This window comes from Entelurus aequoreus, linkage group LG11, assembly GCF_033978785.1.
Source record: "Entelurus aequoreus isolate RoL-2023_Sb linkage group LG11, RoL_Eaeq_v1.1, whole genome shotgun sequence".
Classification (NCBI taxonomy): Eukaryota; Metazoa; Chordata; class Actinopteri; order Syngnathiformes; family Syngnathidae; genus Entelurus; species Entelurus aequoreus.
The window spans coordinates 71,076,580-71,095,302 of record NC_084741.1 but is presented as its reverse complement, the minus strand read 5'-3'; the positions used below and the strand labels follow the sequence as shown (position 1 = coordinate 71,095,302).

The following is an 18,723-nucleotide window of genomic DNA, read 5'->3' as shown; positions in this document are numbered from 1 at the left end:
CCAAAACTCACCAAACTTTTTACACACATCAGGACTGGCGGAAATTGCGATCTAATAAAAAAACCGAACCCCAAAACTCAAAATTGCGATCTAGCGCCCCTTTAGGAATAAAATACAGACAAAACTGCTCCTCGGAGGAAAACACAGACAAAACTGCTTGTAACATCCGGTAGGAACGTCTTAGAGACATGAAACAAAAACCTCTATGTAGGTCTCACTTAGACCTACATTTCATAGATTGACATCCTTCAGCAACGAGCACCTGCCAAATATGCGGGCCCGACCAACGCTGCTTGCAGCTTTAATTTTTTCTTGTTTTTGAACACTGACTTTTTGCAGTGTAGCTAATCTACATAAAAACAAAGGAGCAAAGTTGTTGTTTCCTGGCTTCTTTATTCACTCGCCTCAGAGAGCAGCGAGGCGGACAAAGCGACAAGATAGTATTAGCGAAACACGCAAATAGTGGCCGATGACTGCGGCTCGTCCGTGACTCAGGAGCGCCGACGCGTTTAAAAAGTGTTTATTGAAATGAACGACTTGCATTTTGTGTGCATTGATGGTGGGTAAGGCCCACTGGGTTCATGTTTTTTTTACAACATGTTTAAAATGTGATGTGTAAAGACAAGCAAGGCTGTAAGTGAAGATCAGTAACTCTCAACTTCCTCCCCTCCAGGGACATCACAGACCCTCTCAAAGTCTCCTTTTTTCACATGTCGGCGGTGACCTTCTCGATCACGGTGTCGAACTTGTCGCGGATCTGAGTGGCGAGCGGGGCGAAGATCTCGGTCAGCTCGTCGATCTTCCCCTCCAGGGAGGTGCGCAGCTCTTCGGCGGTGGCCTCCAGCTGGGTCCTGAGACCCTCGGCCTGGCTCTCCAGCTGCCGGCCCAGACCCGTGGCCTGGCTCTGCAGCAGGGTGGAGATGTCGCTCAGCTTCTGGTTGGTGGTGTCGCTGGCCTGCTGGACGTAGGGCTCCAGGCCCTGCCTCACGTTGTCCAGGTTCTGGGAGGTGCGAGACTGGATCTCGCCCAGGTAGGTGGCCACGATGCTGTTATGATGATATTGGGATTAGCTTTCACATCAAGACGAACCGCTCGTCTTTTAAAAGCGTCTTACTTCTGGATGTCTTCGGTGTCCTTGCTGAGGCGTTTCTTCAGCTTGTTGGTGTAGGCGCCGATGCGGTTGTGCACGTCGCCGGTGTTCTGCTCCACCATGGACCTGAGCTCGCCCAGGTACTCGGTGCTGCGCTCCTTGGCGTCCAACATGTCCTTCTGCAGCCTGTTGCCCAGCAGCTGCAGGTCAGTGGTCAGCTGACCTGTGGAGGCGGTGGCGAAGGGGCTCAGCTTGGCCTGGATGTTGTCCTTGTACGCCGTCAGCTCGGCCATAGTGTCGGTGATCAAGGTGCTGCCGAGAAAATGTAAACATGAGATGGTGCATCAGAACCTGTGGCTCTTTGGATGATTACATCTGCACTGCAAAAAGTCAGTGTTCAAAAACAGGGGGAAAAAATACAAAAATTAGGGGTATTTTACTTGAACTAAGCAAAATTATCTGCCAATAGAACAAGAAAATTTGGCTTGTCAAGACTTTCCAAAACAAATAAAATCAGCTAACCTCAATGAACCCCAAAATACCTTAAAGTAAGTATATTCTCACTAATAACAAGTGTACTTTTCTTGGTAGGAAAAACAAATATGAGACCTTTTTGCTCAGTATGTTGAAAAATATTGTTAAATGAAGTAAATGCTAGTGCCATTTTCTTGACATAATGATATGCGCTCGGCATTACATTTCTTGAAACAAGCAAACTTATACTAAAAGCTAGTTTATTGTTCTTAATGGAAAGGCAACGAGGCAACCGCTTGTTACTCTCGGGGTCTACGAGCCGCTCAAGCAAATCATATTGTCTAAAAATGCATTTTTCCATCGATAACATGACATCATCGCGCCAAGTGCGTGCTCTTTCAGTCAATTAGTGCGCAAGGAATATATATATATATATATATATATATATATATATATATATATATATATATATATATATATATATATATATATATATATATATATATATATATATATATATATATATATATATATATATGTGTGTGGAAAAAAATCACAAGACTATCAGGGGAAAAAATCTCCTGATGATTGAGGGAACCCCTCATGAAACAGGCCTGCCAAAAAATTTTTATTGTAATTTTGAAGAATTTATCTGAATGTGCATGAACTATTTCTGTTCAAAATTGTTAGAAATGTCACATGTTAAATGTTTAAATATTAACTGTCAGTTTACTGTACTGTGCCAACTGCACTACTAAAAGAGTACATCCTTTCTATTGTTTCATTGAAAATTAAACAGCAAAGTCCATTTGGCTGTCATCCATTTTAATTATGAGACACGATTGTGTCAAAGTCATGATTTTGTATTTCATGCTTGAAATAAGAAATGATTACTTTAAAAAAGTAGTTTTATACTTGTGAGTGTTGATGACACAGCTTTGCAACAGTTGATATTCTAGTTTCAAGCATGTTTTACTCAATATAGGTCATCAAATCTCAGCAACAAGCTGTAATATCTTACTGAGATCATTTAGGACCAAAACACAAAAAACAAGTAAAACACTCTAACATAAAATTTGCTTAGTGGGAAGAATTATCCTATCAGACAGAAAATAAGCAAATATCACCCTAATTTGAGATATTTAATCTTACTTAGATTTCACTTTTTGCAGTGTGGCTCTCAGATAAATCTTAGCTGACATTGTTTAACACGATAAGTAATGAATCATTCCGCTGGTAATCACAGTGTTAAAAATAACGTTCAAAATATAAAACATTCTCATGCATTTTTTAATCCATCCGTTTTCTACCGCAACTGTTCAAGAAGTCGCATTAGTGGTAAGAAGTATTTAATTATTATTGGTTAGCTTCAGAATGACAATGTTATTAAAAAGAATAAGACTTATTATACTCTAAAAATGTTGGTCTTACTTAAAAATGCACACATTTAGTTGTATTCAGTGTTAAAAAATATGACATGGCTTTCACGGAAACACATTTTCAAATGTTTGGCTTTCATGGCTCTCTCAGCCAAAAAGGTTCCTGATCCAATGCATCCATTCTTAAACTGTGGTATGCTAGTAAAATGTAAATATATAAGATTAACATTTATTTATTTTTATTTATTTTTTAATATTTATTTATTCATTTTAAAGGGAAATTATAATACAGGTACTGAGTAACAGGGAGGGGGGAAATAAAATAAAAATAAAATACAAATAAAAATTATAATTATTTAATATAAATAAAAATCCCCTCCGCCTCCCCTCGCCCCGTCATACATTATGATTAATAATCACATTCATCACAAGGTTGCTGTAGAATAATTTCAAATGAATCACATTAAATCTTTATTTTTTAAAATCTATTTAATGGGGTTCTTTTTGCATGAACAAAGAGACTCAAGAAACCAGAGACGTTTTGAGTCTGATTTTACATGTTATTCTTAACAGCACTATTTATAATTAACATAATTATAATCATGCTCATAATATAGCAATCATGGTTATAAGAGTTAAATATATTGAAGACCTAAGAAATAATAAATATAATTACTGTAATAAAGTTTTTTTAAACAAATTTACAGGCGTTTTTCGGGAAGCAGACATTTTTGTTTTTAGAATTTCATGATAAAAAAAATCGGACTGATTAAAATAAAATTTATTTAAGGAATTATGTTTATCTTAACGGCCTTATTTATGATTTAATATAATTATTATCATGTTCATAACAGTTATGGTTGTATGAGGTATTTTTATTGGAGACTTATGAAATAATTATAATCACTATTGAAATAAAGTTTTAAAACAAATCTACAGGCGTTTTTCAGGAAGCGGACATTTTTTGTTTTTAAAATTGCATCATGGAAATATTTGATTGATTAGAATTAATTTGATTTGATTAATCATGTATATCTGAACAACCCTATTTATAATTAATATAATTATAATCATGTTCATAATATAACAATCATGGTTATAAGAATTAAATATATTGGAGACCTATGAAATAAGAACTATAATTATTGAAATAAAGTTTCCTAACAAATTTACAGGCGTTTTTCGATAAGCAGATATTTTTGTTTTTAGAATTGCATGATTAAAAAAAAATGGGACTAATTAAAATAAAATGTATTCAAGGAATTATGTTTATCTTAACAGCCCTATTTATAATTTATATAATTATAATCATGTTCATAATATAGCAGTTATGGTTGTATGAGGTAATTATATTGGAGACCTATGAAATAATCATTATTGAAATAAAGTTTTAAGACAAATCTACAGGCGGGCATTTTTTGTTTTTAGAATTCCATAATGGAAAAATGTTATTGATTAGAATTAATTTTATTTGATCAATCATGTATATCTTTACAACCCTATTTGATATAATTATAACCATCTCCATAATTGTTATCATTATAATTGTGGTTGTATAAGTTAATTATATTGGAGATGTTTGCAATAATTACTACAATTATTAATTATAAATATTAATTATTAATCGTTGAAAAAAATGTTCAACAAATTTACAGAGATTTCACTTTTTAAAATTGCATGATAAAAAAAAATGGGACTAATTAAAATAAAATGTATTTAAGGAATTATGTTTATCTTAACGGCCCTATTTATAATGTATATAATTATAATCATGTTCATAATATAACAGTTATGGTTGTGTGAGGTAATTATATTGGAGACCTATGAAATAATCATAATCATTATGGAAATAAAGTTTTAAGACAAATCTACAGGTGGGCATTTTTTGTTTTTAGAATTCCATAATGGAAAAATGTTATTGATTAGAATTAATTTTATTTGATCAATCATGTATATCTTTACAACCCTATTTGATATAATTATAACCATCTCCATAATTGTTATCATTATAATTGTGGTTGTATAAGTTAATTATATTGGAGATGTTTGCAATAATTACTACAATTATTAATTATAAATATTAATTATTAATCGTTGAAAAAAATGTTCAACAAATTTACAGAGATTTCACTTTTTAAAATTGCATGATAAAAAAAAAAGGGACTAATTAAAATAAAATGTATTTAAGGAATTATGTTTATCTTAACGGCCCTATTTATAATGTATATAATTATAATCATGTTCATAATATAACAGTTATGGTTGTGTGAGGTAATTATATTGGAGACCTATGAAATAATCATAATCATTATTGAAATAAAGTTTTAAGACAAATCTACAGGTGGGCATTTTTTGTTTTTAGAATTCCATAATGGAAAAATGTTATTGATTAGAATTAATTTTATTTGATCAATCATGTATATCTTTACAACCCTATTTATTATTGATATAATTATAACCATGTCCATAATTGTTATCATTATAATTGTGGTTGTATAAGTTAATTATATTGGAGATGTTTGCAATAATTACTACAATTATTAATTATAAATATTAATTATTAATCGTTGAAAAAAATGTTCAACAAATTTACAGAGATTTGACTTTTTAGAATTGCATGATAAAAAAAATGGGACTAATTAAAATAAAATGTATTTAAGGAATTATGTTTATATTAACGACCTTATTTATAATTTATATAATTATAATCATGTTCATAATATAACAGTTATGGTTGTGTGAGGTAATTATATTGGAGACCTATGAAATGTTCAACAAATTTACAGAGATTTCACTTTTTAGAATTGCATGATGAAAAAAATGTATGTAATTAAAAAAGTTATTTCATGATAATTATAAATATTAATTATTAATCGTTGAAAAACATGTTTTACACATTTACAGATTTTTCTTTTTAGAATTGCATGATGAAAAAAATGTATGTAATTAAGGAAATAATTTCATGATAATTATAAATATTAATTATTAATCGTAGAAAAAAATGTTCAACAAATTTACAGAGATTTCACTTTTTAGAATTGCATGATGAAAAAAATGTATGTAATTAAAAAAGTTATTTCATGATAATTATAAATATTAATTATTAATCGTTGAAAAACAAATTTTACACATTTACAGATTTTTCTTTTTAGAATTGCATGATAATTTTTTATGTAATTAAGGAAATAATTTCATGATAATTATAAGTATTAATTATTAATCGTTGAAAAAAACATTCAACAAATTTACAGAGTTTTGACTTTTTAGAATTGCATGATGAAAAAAATGTATGTAATTAAAAAAAATTATTTCATGATAATTATAAATATCAATTATTAATTGTTGAAAAACATGTTTTACACATTTACAGATTTTTCTTTTTAGAATTGCATGATGAAATTTTTTTATGTAATTAAGGAAATAATTTCATGATAATTATAAATATTAATTATTAATCGTTGAAAAAAATGTTCAACAAATTTACAGAGATTTGACTTTTTAGAATTGCATGATGAAAAAAATGTATGTAATTAAAAAAAATTATTTCATGATAATTATAAATATCAATTATTAATCGTTGAAAAACATGTTTTACACATTTACAGATTTTTCTTTTTAGAATTGCATGATGAACATTTTTTATGTAATTAAGGAAATAATTTCATGATAATTATAAATATTTATTATTAATCGTTGAAAAAAATGTTCAACAAATTTACAGAGATTTGACTTTTTAGAATTGCATGATGAAAAAAATGTATGTAATTAAAAAAAATTATTTCATGATAATTATAAATATCAATTATTAATTGTTGAAAAACATGTTTTACACATTTACAGATTTTTCTTTTTAGAATTGCATGAGGAAAATTTTTTATGTAATTAAGGAAATAATTTCATGATAATTATAAATATTAATTATTAATCATTGAAAAAAATGTTCAACAAATTTACAGAGATTTGACTTTTTAGAATTGCATGATGAAAAAAATGTATGTAATTTAAAAAAATTATTTCATGATAATTATAAATATCAATTATTAATCGTTGAAAAACATGTTTTACACATTTACAGATTTTTCTTTTTAGAATTGCATGATGAAAAATGTTTATGTAATTAAGGAAATAATTTCATGATAATTATAAATATTAATTATTAATCGTTGAAAAAAATGTTCAACAAATTTACAGAGATTTGACTTTTTAGAATTGCACTATGAAAAAAATGTATGTAAATAAAAAAATTATTTCATGATAATTATAAATATCAATTATTAATCGTTGAAAAACATGTTTTACACATTTACAGATTTTTCTTTTTAGAATTGCATGATGAAAAATTTTTATGTAATTAAAAAAATAATTTCATGATAATTATAAATATTAATTAATCGTTGAAAAAAATGTTTTACACATTTACAGATTTTTCTTTTTAGAATTGCATGATGAAAAAAATTTATGTAATTAAAAAAAATTATTTCATGATAATTATAAATATCAATTATTAATCGTTGAAAAACATGTTTTACACATTTACAGATTTTTCTTTCTAGAATTGCATGATGAAAATTGTTTATGTAATTAAGGAAATCATTTCATGATAATTATTAATATTAATTATTAATCGTTGAAAAAAATGTTCAACAAATTTACAGAGATTTGACTTTTTAGAATTGCATGATGAAAAAAATGTATGTAATTAAAAAAGTTATTTCATGATAATTATAAATATTAATTATTAATCGTTGAAAAACATGTTTTACACATTTACAGATTTTTCTTTTTAGAATTGTATGATGAAAAAAATTTATGTAATTAAGGAAATAATTTCATGATAATTATAAATATTAATTATTAATCGTTGAAAAAAATGTTCAACAAATTTACAGAGATTTCACTTTTTAGAATTGCATGATGAAAAAAATGTATATAATTAAAAAAGTTATTTCATGATAATTATAAATATTAATTATTAATCGTTGAAAAACAAATTTTACACATTTACAGATTTTTCTTTTTAGAATTGCATGATGAAAATTTTTTATGTAATTAAGGAAATAATATCATGATAATTATAAGTATTAATTATTAATCGTTGAAAAAAACATTCAACAAATTTACAGAGATTTGACTTTTTAGAATTGCATGATGAAAAAAATGTATGTAATTTAAAAAAATTATTTCATGATAATTATAAATATCAATTATTAATTGTTGAAAAACATGTTTTACACATTTACAGATTTTTCTTTTTAGAATTGCATGATGAAAATTTTTTATGTAATTAAGGAAATAATTTCATGATAATTATAAATATTAATTATTAATCATTGAAAAAAATGTTCAACAAATTTACAGAGATTTGACTTTTTAGAATTGCATGATGAAAAAAATGTATGTAATTAAAAAAAATGATGATAATTATAAATATCAATTATTAATCGTTGAAAAACATGTTTTACACATTTACAGATTTTTCTTTTTAGAATTGCATGATGAAAATTTTTTATGTAATTAAGGAAATAATTTCATGATAATTATAAATATTAATTATTAATCGTTGAAAAAAATGTTCAACAAATTTACAGAGATTTGACTTTTTAGAATTGCATGATGAAAAAAATGTATGTAATTAAAAAAGTTATTTCATGATAATTATAAATATTAATTATTAATCGTTGAAAAACATGTTTTACACATTTACAGATTTTTCTTTTTAGAATTGCATGATGAAAAAAATGTATTTAATTAAGGAAATAATTTCATGATAATTATAAATATTAATTATTAATCGTTGAAAAAAATGTTCAACAAATTTACAGAGATTTTACTTTTTAGAATTGCATAATGAAAAAAATGTACGTAATTAAAAAAGTTATTTCATGATAATTATAAATATTAATTATTAATCGTTGAAAAACATGTTTTACACATTAACAGATTTTTCTTTTTAGAATTGCATGATGAAAAAAATGTATGTAATTAAGGAAATAATTTCATAATTATAAATATTAATTATTAATCGTTGAAAAAAATGTTCAACAAATTTACGGAGATTTGACTTTTTAGAATTGCATGATGAAAAAAATGTATGTAATTAAAAAAAATTATTTCATGATAATTATAAATATCAATTATTAATTGTTGAAAAACATGTTTTACACATTTACAGATTTTTCTTTTTAGAATTGCATGATGAAAATTTTTTATGTAATTAAGGAAATAATTTCATGATAATTATAAATATTAATTATTAATCATTGAAAAAAATGTTCAACAAATTTACAGAGATTTGACTTTTTAGAATTGCATGATGAAAAAAATTTATGTAATTTAAAAAAATTATTTCATGATAATTATAAATATCAATTATTAATCGTTGAAAAACATGTTTTACACATTTACAGATTTTTCTTTTTAGAATTGCATGATGAAAATTTGTTATGTAATTAAGGAAATAATTTCATGATAATTATAAATATTAATTATTAATCGTTGAAAAAAATGTTCAACAAATTTACAGAGATTTGACTTTTTAGAATTGCACGATGAAAAAAATTTATGTAAATAAAAAAAGTTATTTCATGATAATTATAAATATCAATTATTAATCGTTGAAAAACATGTTTTACACATTTACAGATTTTTCTTTTTAGAATTGCATGATGAATTTTTTTTATGTAATTAAGGAAATAATTTCATGATAATTATAAATATTAATTATTAATCGTTGAAAAAAATGTTCAACAAATTTACAGAGATTTGACTTTTTAGAATTGCATGATGAAAAAAATGTATGTAATTAAAAAAGTTATTTCATGATAATTATAAATATTAATTATTAATCGTTGAAAAACATGTTTTACACATTTACAGATTTTTCTTTTTAGAATTGCATGATGAAAAAAATGTATGTAATTAAGGAAATAATTTCATGATAATTATAAATATTAATTATTAATCGTTGAAAAAAATGTTCAACAAATTTACAGAGATTTGACTTTTTAGAATTGCATGATGAAAAAAATGTATGTAATTAAAAAAGTTATTTCATGATAATTATAAATATTAATTATTAATCGTTGAAAAACATGTTTTACACATTTACAGATTTTTCTTTTTAGAATTGCATGATGAAAAAAATGTATGTAATTAAGGAAATAATTTCATGATAATTATAAATATTAATTATTAATCGTTGAAAAAAATGTTCAACAAATTTAGAGATTTGACTTTTTAGAATTGCACGATGAAAAAAATGTATGCAAATAAAAAAAATTATTTCATGATAATTATAAATATCAATTATTAAATGTTGAAAAACATGTTTTACACATTTACAGATTTTTCTTTTTAGAATTGCATGATGAAAATTTTTTATGTAATTAAGGAAATTTCATCATAATTATAAATATTAATTATTAATCGTTGAAAAAAAAATTCAACAAATTTACAGAGATTTTACTTTTAGAATTGCATGATGAAAAAAATGTATGTAATTAAAAAAGTTATTTCATGATAATTATAAATATTAATTATTAATCGTTGAAAAACATGTTTTACACATTTACAGATTTTTCTTTTTAGAATTGCATGATGAAAAAAATGTATGTAATTAAGGAAATCATTTCATGATAATTATAAATATTCATTATTAATCGTTGAAAAAAATGTTCAACAAATTTACAGAGATTTGACTTTTTAGAATTGCATGATGAAAAAATGTATGTAATTAAAAAAAATTATTTCATGATAATTATAAATATCAATTATTAATCGTTGAAAAACATGTTTTACACATCTACAGATTTTTCTTTTTAGAATTGCATGATGAAAAACATGTATGTAATTAAGGAAATAATTTCATGATAATTATAAATATTAATTATTAATCGTTGAAAAAAATGTTCAACAAATTTACAGAGATTTTAATTTTTAGAATTGCATGATGAAAAAAATGTACGTAATTAAAAAAATAATTTCATCATAATTATAAATATTAATTATTAATCGTTGAAAAAAAAATTCAACAAATTTACAGAGATTTTACTTTTAGAATTGCATGATGAAAAACATTTATGTAATTAAAAAAATAATTTCATGATAATTATAAATATCAATTATTAATCGTTGAAAAAATGTTTTACACATATACAGAGATTTTTCTTTTTAGAATTGCATGATGAAAAAAATGTATGTAATTAAGGAAATAATTTCATGATAATTATAAATATTAATTATTAATCGTTGAAAAAAATGTTCAACAAATTTACAGAGATTTTACTTTTTAGAATTGCATAATGAAAAAAATGTACGTAATTAAAAAAATAATTTAATCATAATTATAAATATTAATTATTAATCGTTGAAAAAAATGTTCAACAAATTTACAGAGATTTTACTTTTAGAATTGCATGATGAAAAACATTTATGTAATTAAAAAAATAATTTCATGATAATTATAAATATCAATTATTAATCGTTGAAAAAATGTTTTACACATATACAGAGATTTTTCTTTTTAGAATTGCATGACGAAAAAAATGTATGTAATTAAAAAAACTATTTCATGATAGGTTGGATGAAAAATGCAATAACAAAGCAAAACATGTTTTTACCCATTTTGCATGAAGACCCTGAGTTTAAAAAGATGAATACACTTGATACTAGCGATGATTCACTTTTTACTACTATTTAACAATATCTTTGTCAATGTGGGCGAGTCTCCTGGACTTACTCGAGCTCTCTGTTGAGCTGAGAGGTCTTGATGGTCTGCATCACGCCATCGGCCTTCTGGTTGAGCTGGGCGATGTGCTGCCAGAAGCGTTCCACGCCCTCCTCCCAGCTCTTCGGGGTGGCATCGGCCTGGCGAACCACACGGGCGCTGCAGCCTGCGATGGACAACGGGTTAAATATCCGTGTCGCGTCAGAGTAGAATGCGATGACTTCCACGTACAACAAAACGTACCGGTGATGACTGCCAGGGCAAGGACGAGAGCTACGGCCTTCATGGTTGTTGCAGACACAAACACCTGGAAAGAAATCAAAACATGAGTTGCGACTTCTTCTTCTTCTTCTTCTTCTTTGCGTTTTGTTTCCTCCTCATCTTACCTGAAGTGATAAAGGTTCCACCGTGTTCTCCCACAGTGGCTCTCACCTTTTTATAGGCTCACTGAGGCAGGGGGAGGGCTTACTATGAGGAGGCGTGGCTTCTGTAGCAAACATTACATCCTGCCTTCTGCTCTCCTTTCCTCCTTACCTTCCACGCATGTTGTTTACGCAATGTGGCCAAAGAAGGCGAAAGGTCGCACGTACAGTGCAGGATCAAGGAAAATGACACATAATTACAGCCATATATGGACAATAAGGCCAAAGTAGCAACACACAATATTTTCCCTTTTAAATGAGAATTGTTTTACACAAAATACAATATAGTATTGGTGTAATTTGCCATTATTAACTTTATGATATGAATAATTGTTACCGTATTTTTCGGAGTATAAGTCGCACCGGCCGAAAATGCACAATAAAGAAGGAAAAAAACATATATAAGTCGCACTGGAGTATAAGTCGCATTTTTTGGGGAAATGTGTTTGATAAAAGCCAACACCAAGAATAGACATTTGAAAGGCAATTTAAAATAAATAAAGAATAGTGAACAACAGGCTGAATAAGTGTACGTTATATGAGGCATAAATAACCAACTGAGAACGTGCCTGGTATGTTAACGTAACATATTATGGTAAGAGTCATTCAAATAACTATAACATGTAGAACATGCTATACGTTTACCAAACAATCTGTCACTCCTAATCGCTAAATCCCATGAAATCGTATATGTCTAGTCTCTTACGTGAATGAGATAAATAATATTATTTGATATTTTACGCTAATGTGTTAATAATTTCACACATAAGTCTAAGTCGCACCCCCGGCCAAAGTATGAAAAAAAACTGCGACTTATAGTCCGAAAAATACGGTAGTCTCTTTCCGTTTGAATGTTAGACCATCACGAGATGACGGTATGACTGTATTGATGTGGGCTGGTCTCCTAAAGCTTTAGTAAAACTTGATAATATTCCTATTCTGTCTTGATGGTCCTTCTTACTCAGCATATATGTCATCGAAAGAATTTGGGATTGACCAGTGACTTTAATTCCCTGAGAGGTAGACTGGTCAGACGCAACACCATCCTCACCTATGGTCATGAGCTTTGGGTTATGACCGAAAAGACAAGATCACGGGTACAAGCGGCCGGAATGAGAAGTACCGTATTTTTCGGAGTATAAGTCGCTCCGGAGTATAAGTCGCACCGGCCGAAAATGCATAATAAAGAAGGAAAAAAACATATATAAGTCGCACTGGAGTATATGTCGCATTTTTTGGGGGAAATGTATTTGATAAAAGCCAACACCAAGAATAGACATTTGAAAGGCAATTTAAAATAAATAAAGGCTGAATAAGTGTACGTTATATGAGGCATAAATAACCAACTGGTATGTTAACGTAACATATTATGGTAAGAGTCATTCAAATAACTATAACATATAGAACATGCTATACGTTTACCAAACAATCTGTCACTCCTAATCGCTAAATCCCATGAAATCTTATACGTCTAGTCTCTTACGTGAATGAGCTAAATAATATTATTTGATATTTTACGCTAATGTGTTAATAATTTCACACATAAGTCGCTCCTGAGTATAAGTCGCACCCCCGGCCAAACTATGAAAAAAAACTGTGACTTATAGTCCGAAAAATACGGTACTTACAAAATAAGCGGTAAAAAAATCGGTGGATGGATGGACATCTAATGATAGAAAATGCATGTATTAATTTTACCTTTCTCTACTGAGAAGGTAAAAATATAAATGACTTGGGGTGGGGGGGATTAACGTATGTGTAACGTATGTAATGTATAATTACATTTTGGATAAAACATGAACAAATACAGTGCATGAATGCATCCGTTCAATTTGTTATTAAATGACCATTTTACACATTATCATTTGACTTTATCAACATAACAAAAATGTAAAAATGTTCTAAATCAAAGCCCAAAGGCAGAGATAAATGTAATTGTGGTATTTCTTGTATTATTTACAGAAAGAACTGTGTGTAAAATTTTAAAAGGTGAATTACGTAGAAAAAAAAATATTAAACTGACATTTTCATTACAGTATTGTTTGCGAGATAAATAGCTAATATAAAGGGATAGAAGCATGCCTAAAGTAAATTGGGCACAAATATTTCATATCTCAAAATATCAATCTGTTGATGAAAGAACCTGTAACATTTTACACAATGTATTAATAAAAAATTATTAATGACAGTTAAAGGGACGGCGTGGCGAAGTTGGTAGAGTGGCTGTGCCAGCAATCGGAGTGTTGCTGGTTACTGGGGTTCAATCCCCACCTTCTACCTTCCTAGTCACGTCCGTTGTGTCCTTGGGCAAGACACTTCACCCTTTGCCTCTGATGGCTGCTGGTAGCGCCTTGCATGGCAGCTCCCGCCATCAGTGTGTGAATGTGTGTGTGAATGGGTAAATGTGGAAATACTGTCAAAGCGCTTTGAGTACCTTGAAGGTAGAAAAGCGCTATACAAGTACAACCCATTTATCATTTAAAAAAATATAAATATAAAATATATTTTTTTTAAATATAACTTTTTTTTTTAAATATAATGTTTTTTTTAAAAATATAACATAATTTTCGGACTATAAGACTTACTTAAAATCCTTTAATTTTCTCAAAAATCGACGATGCAACTTATAACCCAGTGCGCCTAATGTACGGAATAATTCTGGTTGTGCTTATCGACCTTGAAGCAATTTTATTTGGTACTTGGTGTAATGATAAGTGTGACCAGTAGATGGTAGTCACATAAGAGATACGTGTAGACTGCAATATGGCGCTAGTAAACCACACATACCATATTTTTCGGAGTATAAATCGCTCCGGAGTATAAGTCGCACCGCCCGAAAATGCATAATAAAGAAGGAAAAAAACATGTAAGTCGCACTGGAGTATAAGTCGCATTTTTGGGGGAAATGTATTTGATAAAAGCCAACACCAAGAATAGACATTTGAAAGGCAATTTAAAATAAATAAAGAATAGTGAACAACAGGCTGAATAAGTGTACGTTATATGAGGCATAAATAACCAACTGAGAACGTGCCTGGTATGTAAACATAACATATTATGGTAAGAGTCATTCAAATAACTATAACATATAGAACATGCTATACGTTTACCAAACAATCTGTCACTCCTAATCGCTAAATCCCATGAAATCTTATACGTCTAGTCTCTTACGTGAATGAGCTAAATAATATTATTTGATATTTTACGGTAATGTGTTAATAATTTCACACATAAGTCGCTCCTGAGTATAAGTCGCACCCCCGGCCAAACTATGAAAAGAACTGCGACTTATAGTCCGAAAAATACGGTAAGTCATGAAAATTCTCGTACGTCCGCCATTGTAGGCCATATCGACGACATAGTCAATAAGCTTCGTCTTTTTCTCTATCTCTTTATGGGGCATTTCTAATATAAAGTAGTGTAAAGTTCGAATTTATATCTGTCAGTAGACTTGCTATGGAAGCGCTAAAACATACCGGTGTAGAGAGTTTACATAATTCATCCAAGGAACTTTAGTTATTAGAGAGTTCCGGTCGGACACTTTTTCACGGGACACATTTCCGGCGTAGTTGTTGCACTAGTGAGCCACGGATGAAGAGATGCTGCTCCGTTATTGATGTAAGTAAAGTCTGAATGTCATCAAAACAGTTAGCTCCATCTTTTGACACTTCTTCCACTCCCGTCCTTGCACGCTACACCGCTACAACAAAGATGACGGGGGAAAAGACGCTGCCGAAGGTGAGCCACGTAAATAAGACCGCCCACAAAACGGCGCATCCTGTAGCGACTGTCAGAAAGCGACTTGAAGATGATCTGTAAAACATCATCTATGCAACAATTTGACCAAATAACCACCATTACACAAAGTGTTTTCAATTTAGAAAAAAATCCTAATATGACCCCTTAAATGCGCCTTATAATCGGGTGCGCCTTATGTATGAAAATAGACCCACTCATCAGCAGTGCGCCTACGGTCCGGAACATACGGTACATAGCGTTAAAGGGAAACTTCGGTTTTTTTCAACCTGGGCCCTGTTTTCATAATTTTTTCTGTATATGTGAGTGCTGGATAAAACATTTTTTGAGGTCGCGCCAGTATTGAGCAGGGCAGGCAGCCTCCAGCCCAGCTAACGCTCGTACACAGGGCAAATGGCTCTCGTCAAAATTCGGCCTATAAACATGCATTTTTTTCACACTGACAGGCTCAGATAGTTACAATGAGTGTCCGACAACATACTAGAAAGGAGAAATTAACGTATGTCTCTACCTTTAGCTGGAGATCGCTGTATGTTGTGAGCTGTGTCCAAATCTCACCACGCTACAAATCTCGTTCCGAAATCTCGCGATAACTCGCGACAAAACACCGGTGGAAAAACAGTTACCTGACTGAGGTGAAGAGAGATGACTGAAGTGATTTTCTGTTGGATTACCGAAGACTGTTATTTTAGTTTTATAGAAAAGTTTGTTTGTTTGTCTGTCATGGCTGAATTTTTGCCTGATGTGGACGATTTGATTTGTCGCGAGTTATCGCGAGATTTCGGAACGAGATTTGTAGCGTGGTGAGATTTGGACACAGCTCACAACATACAGCGATCTCCAGCTAAAGGTAGAGACATACGTTAATTTCTCCTTTCTAGTATGTTGTCGGACACTCATTGTAACTATCTGAGCCTGTCAGTGTGAAAAAAATGCATGTTTATAGGCCGAATTTTGACGAGAGCCATTTGCCCTGTGTACGAGCGTTAGCTGGGCTGGAGGCTGCCTGCCCTGCTCAATACTGGCGCGACCTCAAAAAATGTTTTATCCAGCACTCACATATACAGAAAAAATTATGAAAACAGGGCCCAGGTTGAAAAAAACCGAAGTTTCCCTTTAAATGCATGTATGCTTCCAAATAATATAATAATCACATTTTAAAAAGCTCAACTAAAAAGCTTAATTGAATAAGATTTATGTAACAAAATAAATAATGTGAATAATAACACTCATCCCTTGGTAATTGCTGTTAATTGGTTTCGGGCCTGACTATGATTTAATTAATTTCTGTGAAGTAGGAATTGTTCAATCCAATCCACTTTAATTGTATAGCACATTTAAACAACAGAAATGTTTCCAATGTGCTGCACAACAATATTAAAAACAATATTAATATATTATCTTTAGGTCCACCAATGACTGAATAAAAACAAAAAATAAATAAATATAAAAATAAATATGATTAAAAACGATTTTAAAGGTTAAAACCAATTAAAACAATAAATAGAAATCAAAATTTTAAAAACACAGAGGACCACACAACTCACGTAGTGTTAAAAGCCAAAGAATAAAAGTGGGTCTTAAGACGAGACTTAAAACACTCATTCATTCGAAATCTAATATATTCATACCTAGAGCATTATTGTTTACGACCTACTAAATATGTTTTTTAACATAATGAGAGCCCTCTGCACATGAATTAACACCCGCACACTGTAGTCACTTTCAATCTTATATAGTAGACATAATAACAATAAATAATACATGTACTGACTTAATTTAAGAGCTATGTTCTTATTTAGTGGACAATGTTATTGAAGTATTGCTATTGACATTGAATCAGAGGTGGGTAGAGTAGCCAGAAATTGTACTCAAGAGTACGGTTACTTTAGAGTTTTATTACTCAAGTAAAAGTAAGGAGTAGTCACCCAAATATTTACTTGAGTAAAAGTAAAAAGTATGTTGTCAAAAAACTACTCAAGTACTGAGTAACTGATGAGTAACCTGTTCGTTTAATGATGACGGCAACAAATAATGCACAAAAACATAAAAATAGCAATGAGCAAATTCAGAGCCAGGAATATCTCTTAAGCAACTAAAACAATAATATAATAAATAATAATACATTAAAATTAAAAAAAAATTAAGGCAAATTGAGCCACAATAACTTAACAGCACCATAGGCTCAGTAGGCAGAGATTACAAAGGAAAATAACAAGTTAGCCTTTACGCAAACCATAAACTCTGATAGGTGTGGGCTGCACCTGGGAACACACTGTGCACTTCTGATTGGTGTTTGTATGCATGCATGTGTGAGTGTGTGTGCGACTGTGCGTGTGTGTGTCTGTGTGTGTGTGTGACTGTGAGTGTGTGTCTCTGTCTGTCTCTCTATGAGGCTGCAGTGCGTTAATAAATGTCCCCACACGATGTACATTTGACAGCGATTCATAGCAGGGAAGCTAACATCAGCCTACGGTGACAGCCAAAATATCTACTAACGTTACTTACCGCCATGTGCTTCCTCACATTTGACGTTGAGTTCATGTAAGCTGAAATGTCCACTTGTTTGGGGAGACACATACGACAACGCATTACATAACTGTTTTTTTGGTTGTCTGAAGCGTGAACATCGATTTTTTGTGAGGCCAGGGTTGTTTGCGTTCGTTGTTGTCTCTGCCATTGTTGTTATTATTTGTCGCTGAAACTTTATGTGCAGTTAATCATGTGACCGCCTGGCTCTGCTGGGATTGGTGAAACGGAGTGAAACGTCACCAGTGACTGCATTTGATTGGTGAAACGGAGTCAAACGTCACCAGTGACTGCATTTGATTGATGAAACGTCACCAGTGACTGCATTTGATTGGTGAAACGGAGTCA

The 18,723-nt window shown here is 29.9% G+C and overlaps 1 protein-coding gene across 1 annotated transcript; it reads right to left on the bottom strand.

The window, feature by feature from the left end:
• Positions 1–373: 373 nt before the first annotated feature.
• apoeb (apolipoprotein Eb) lies at positions 374–12,118 on the bottom strand. Its single transcript, XM_062063944.1, has 5 exons — positions 12,055–12,118; positions 11,912–11,975; positions 11,681–11,834; positions 1,115–1,402; positions 374–1,046 (listed from the first exon to the last, which is right to left on the bottom strand). The coding sequence occupies exons 2-5, from the start codon at positions 11,952–11,954 to the stop codon at positions 707–709; spliced, it is 825 nt and encodes a 274-aa protein (XP_061919928.1). The 5' UTR covers positions 11,955–11,975; positions 12,055–12,118; the 3' UTR covers positions 374–706.
• Between the last annotated feature and the right edge of the window lie 6,605 nt (positions 12,119–18,723).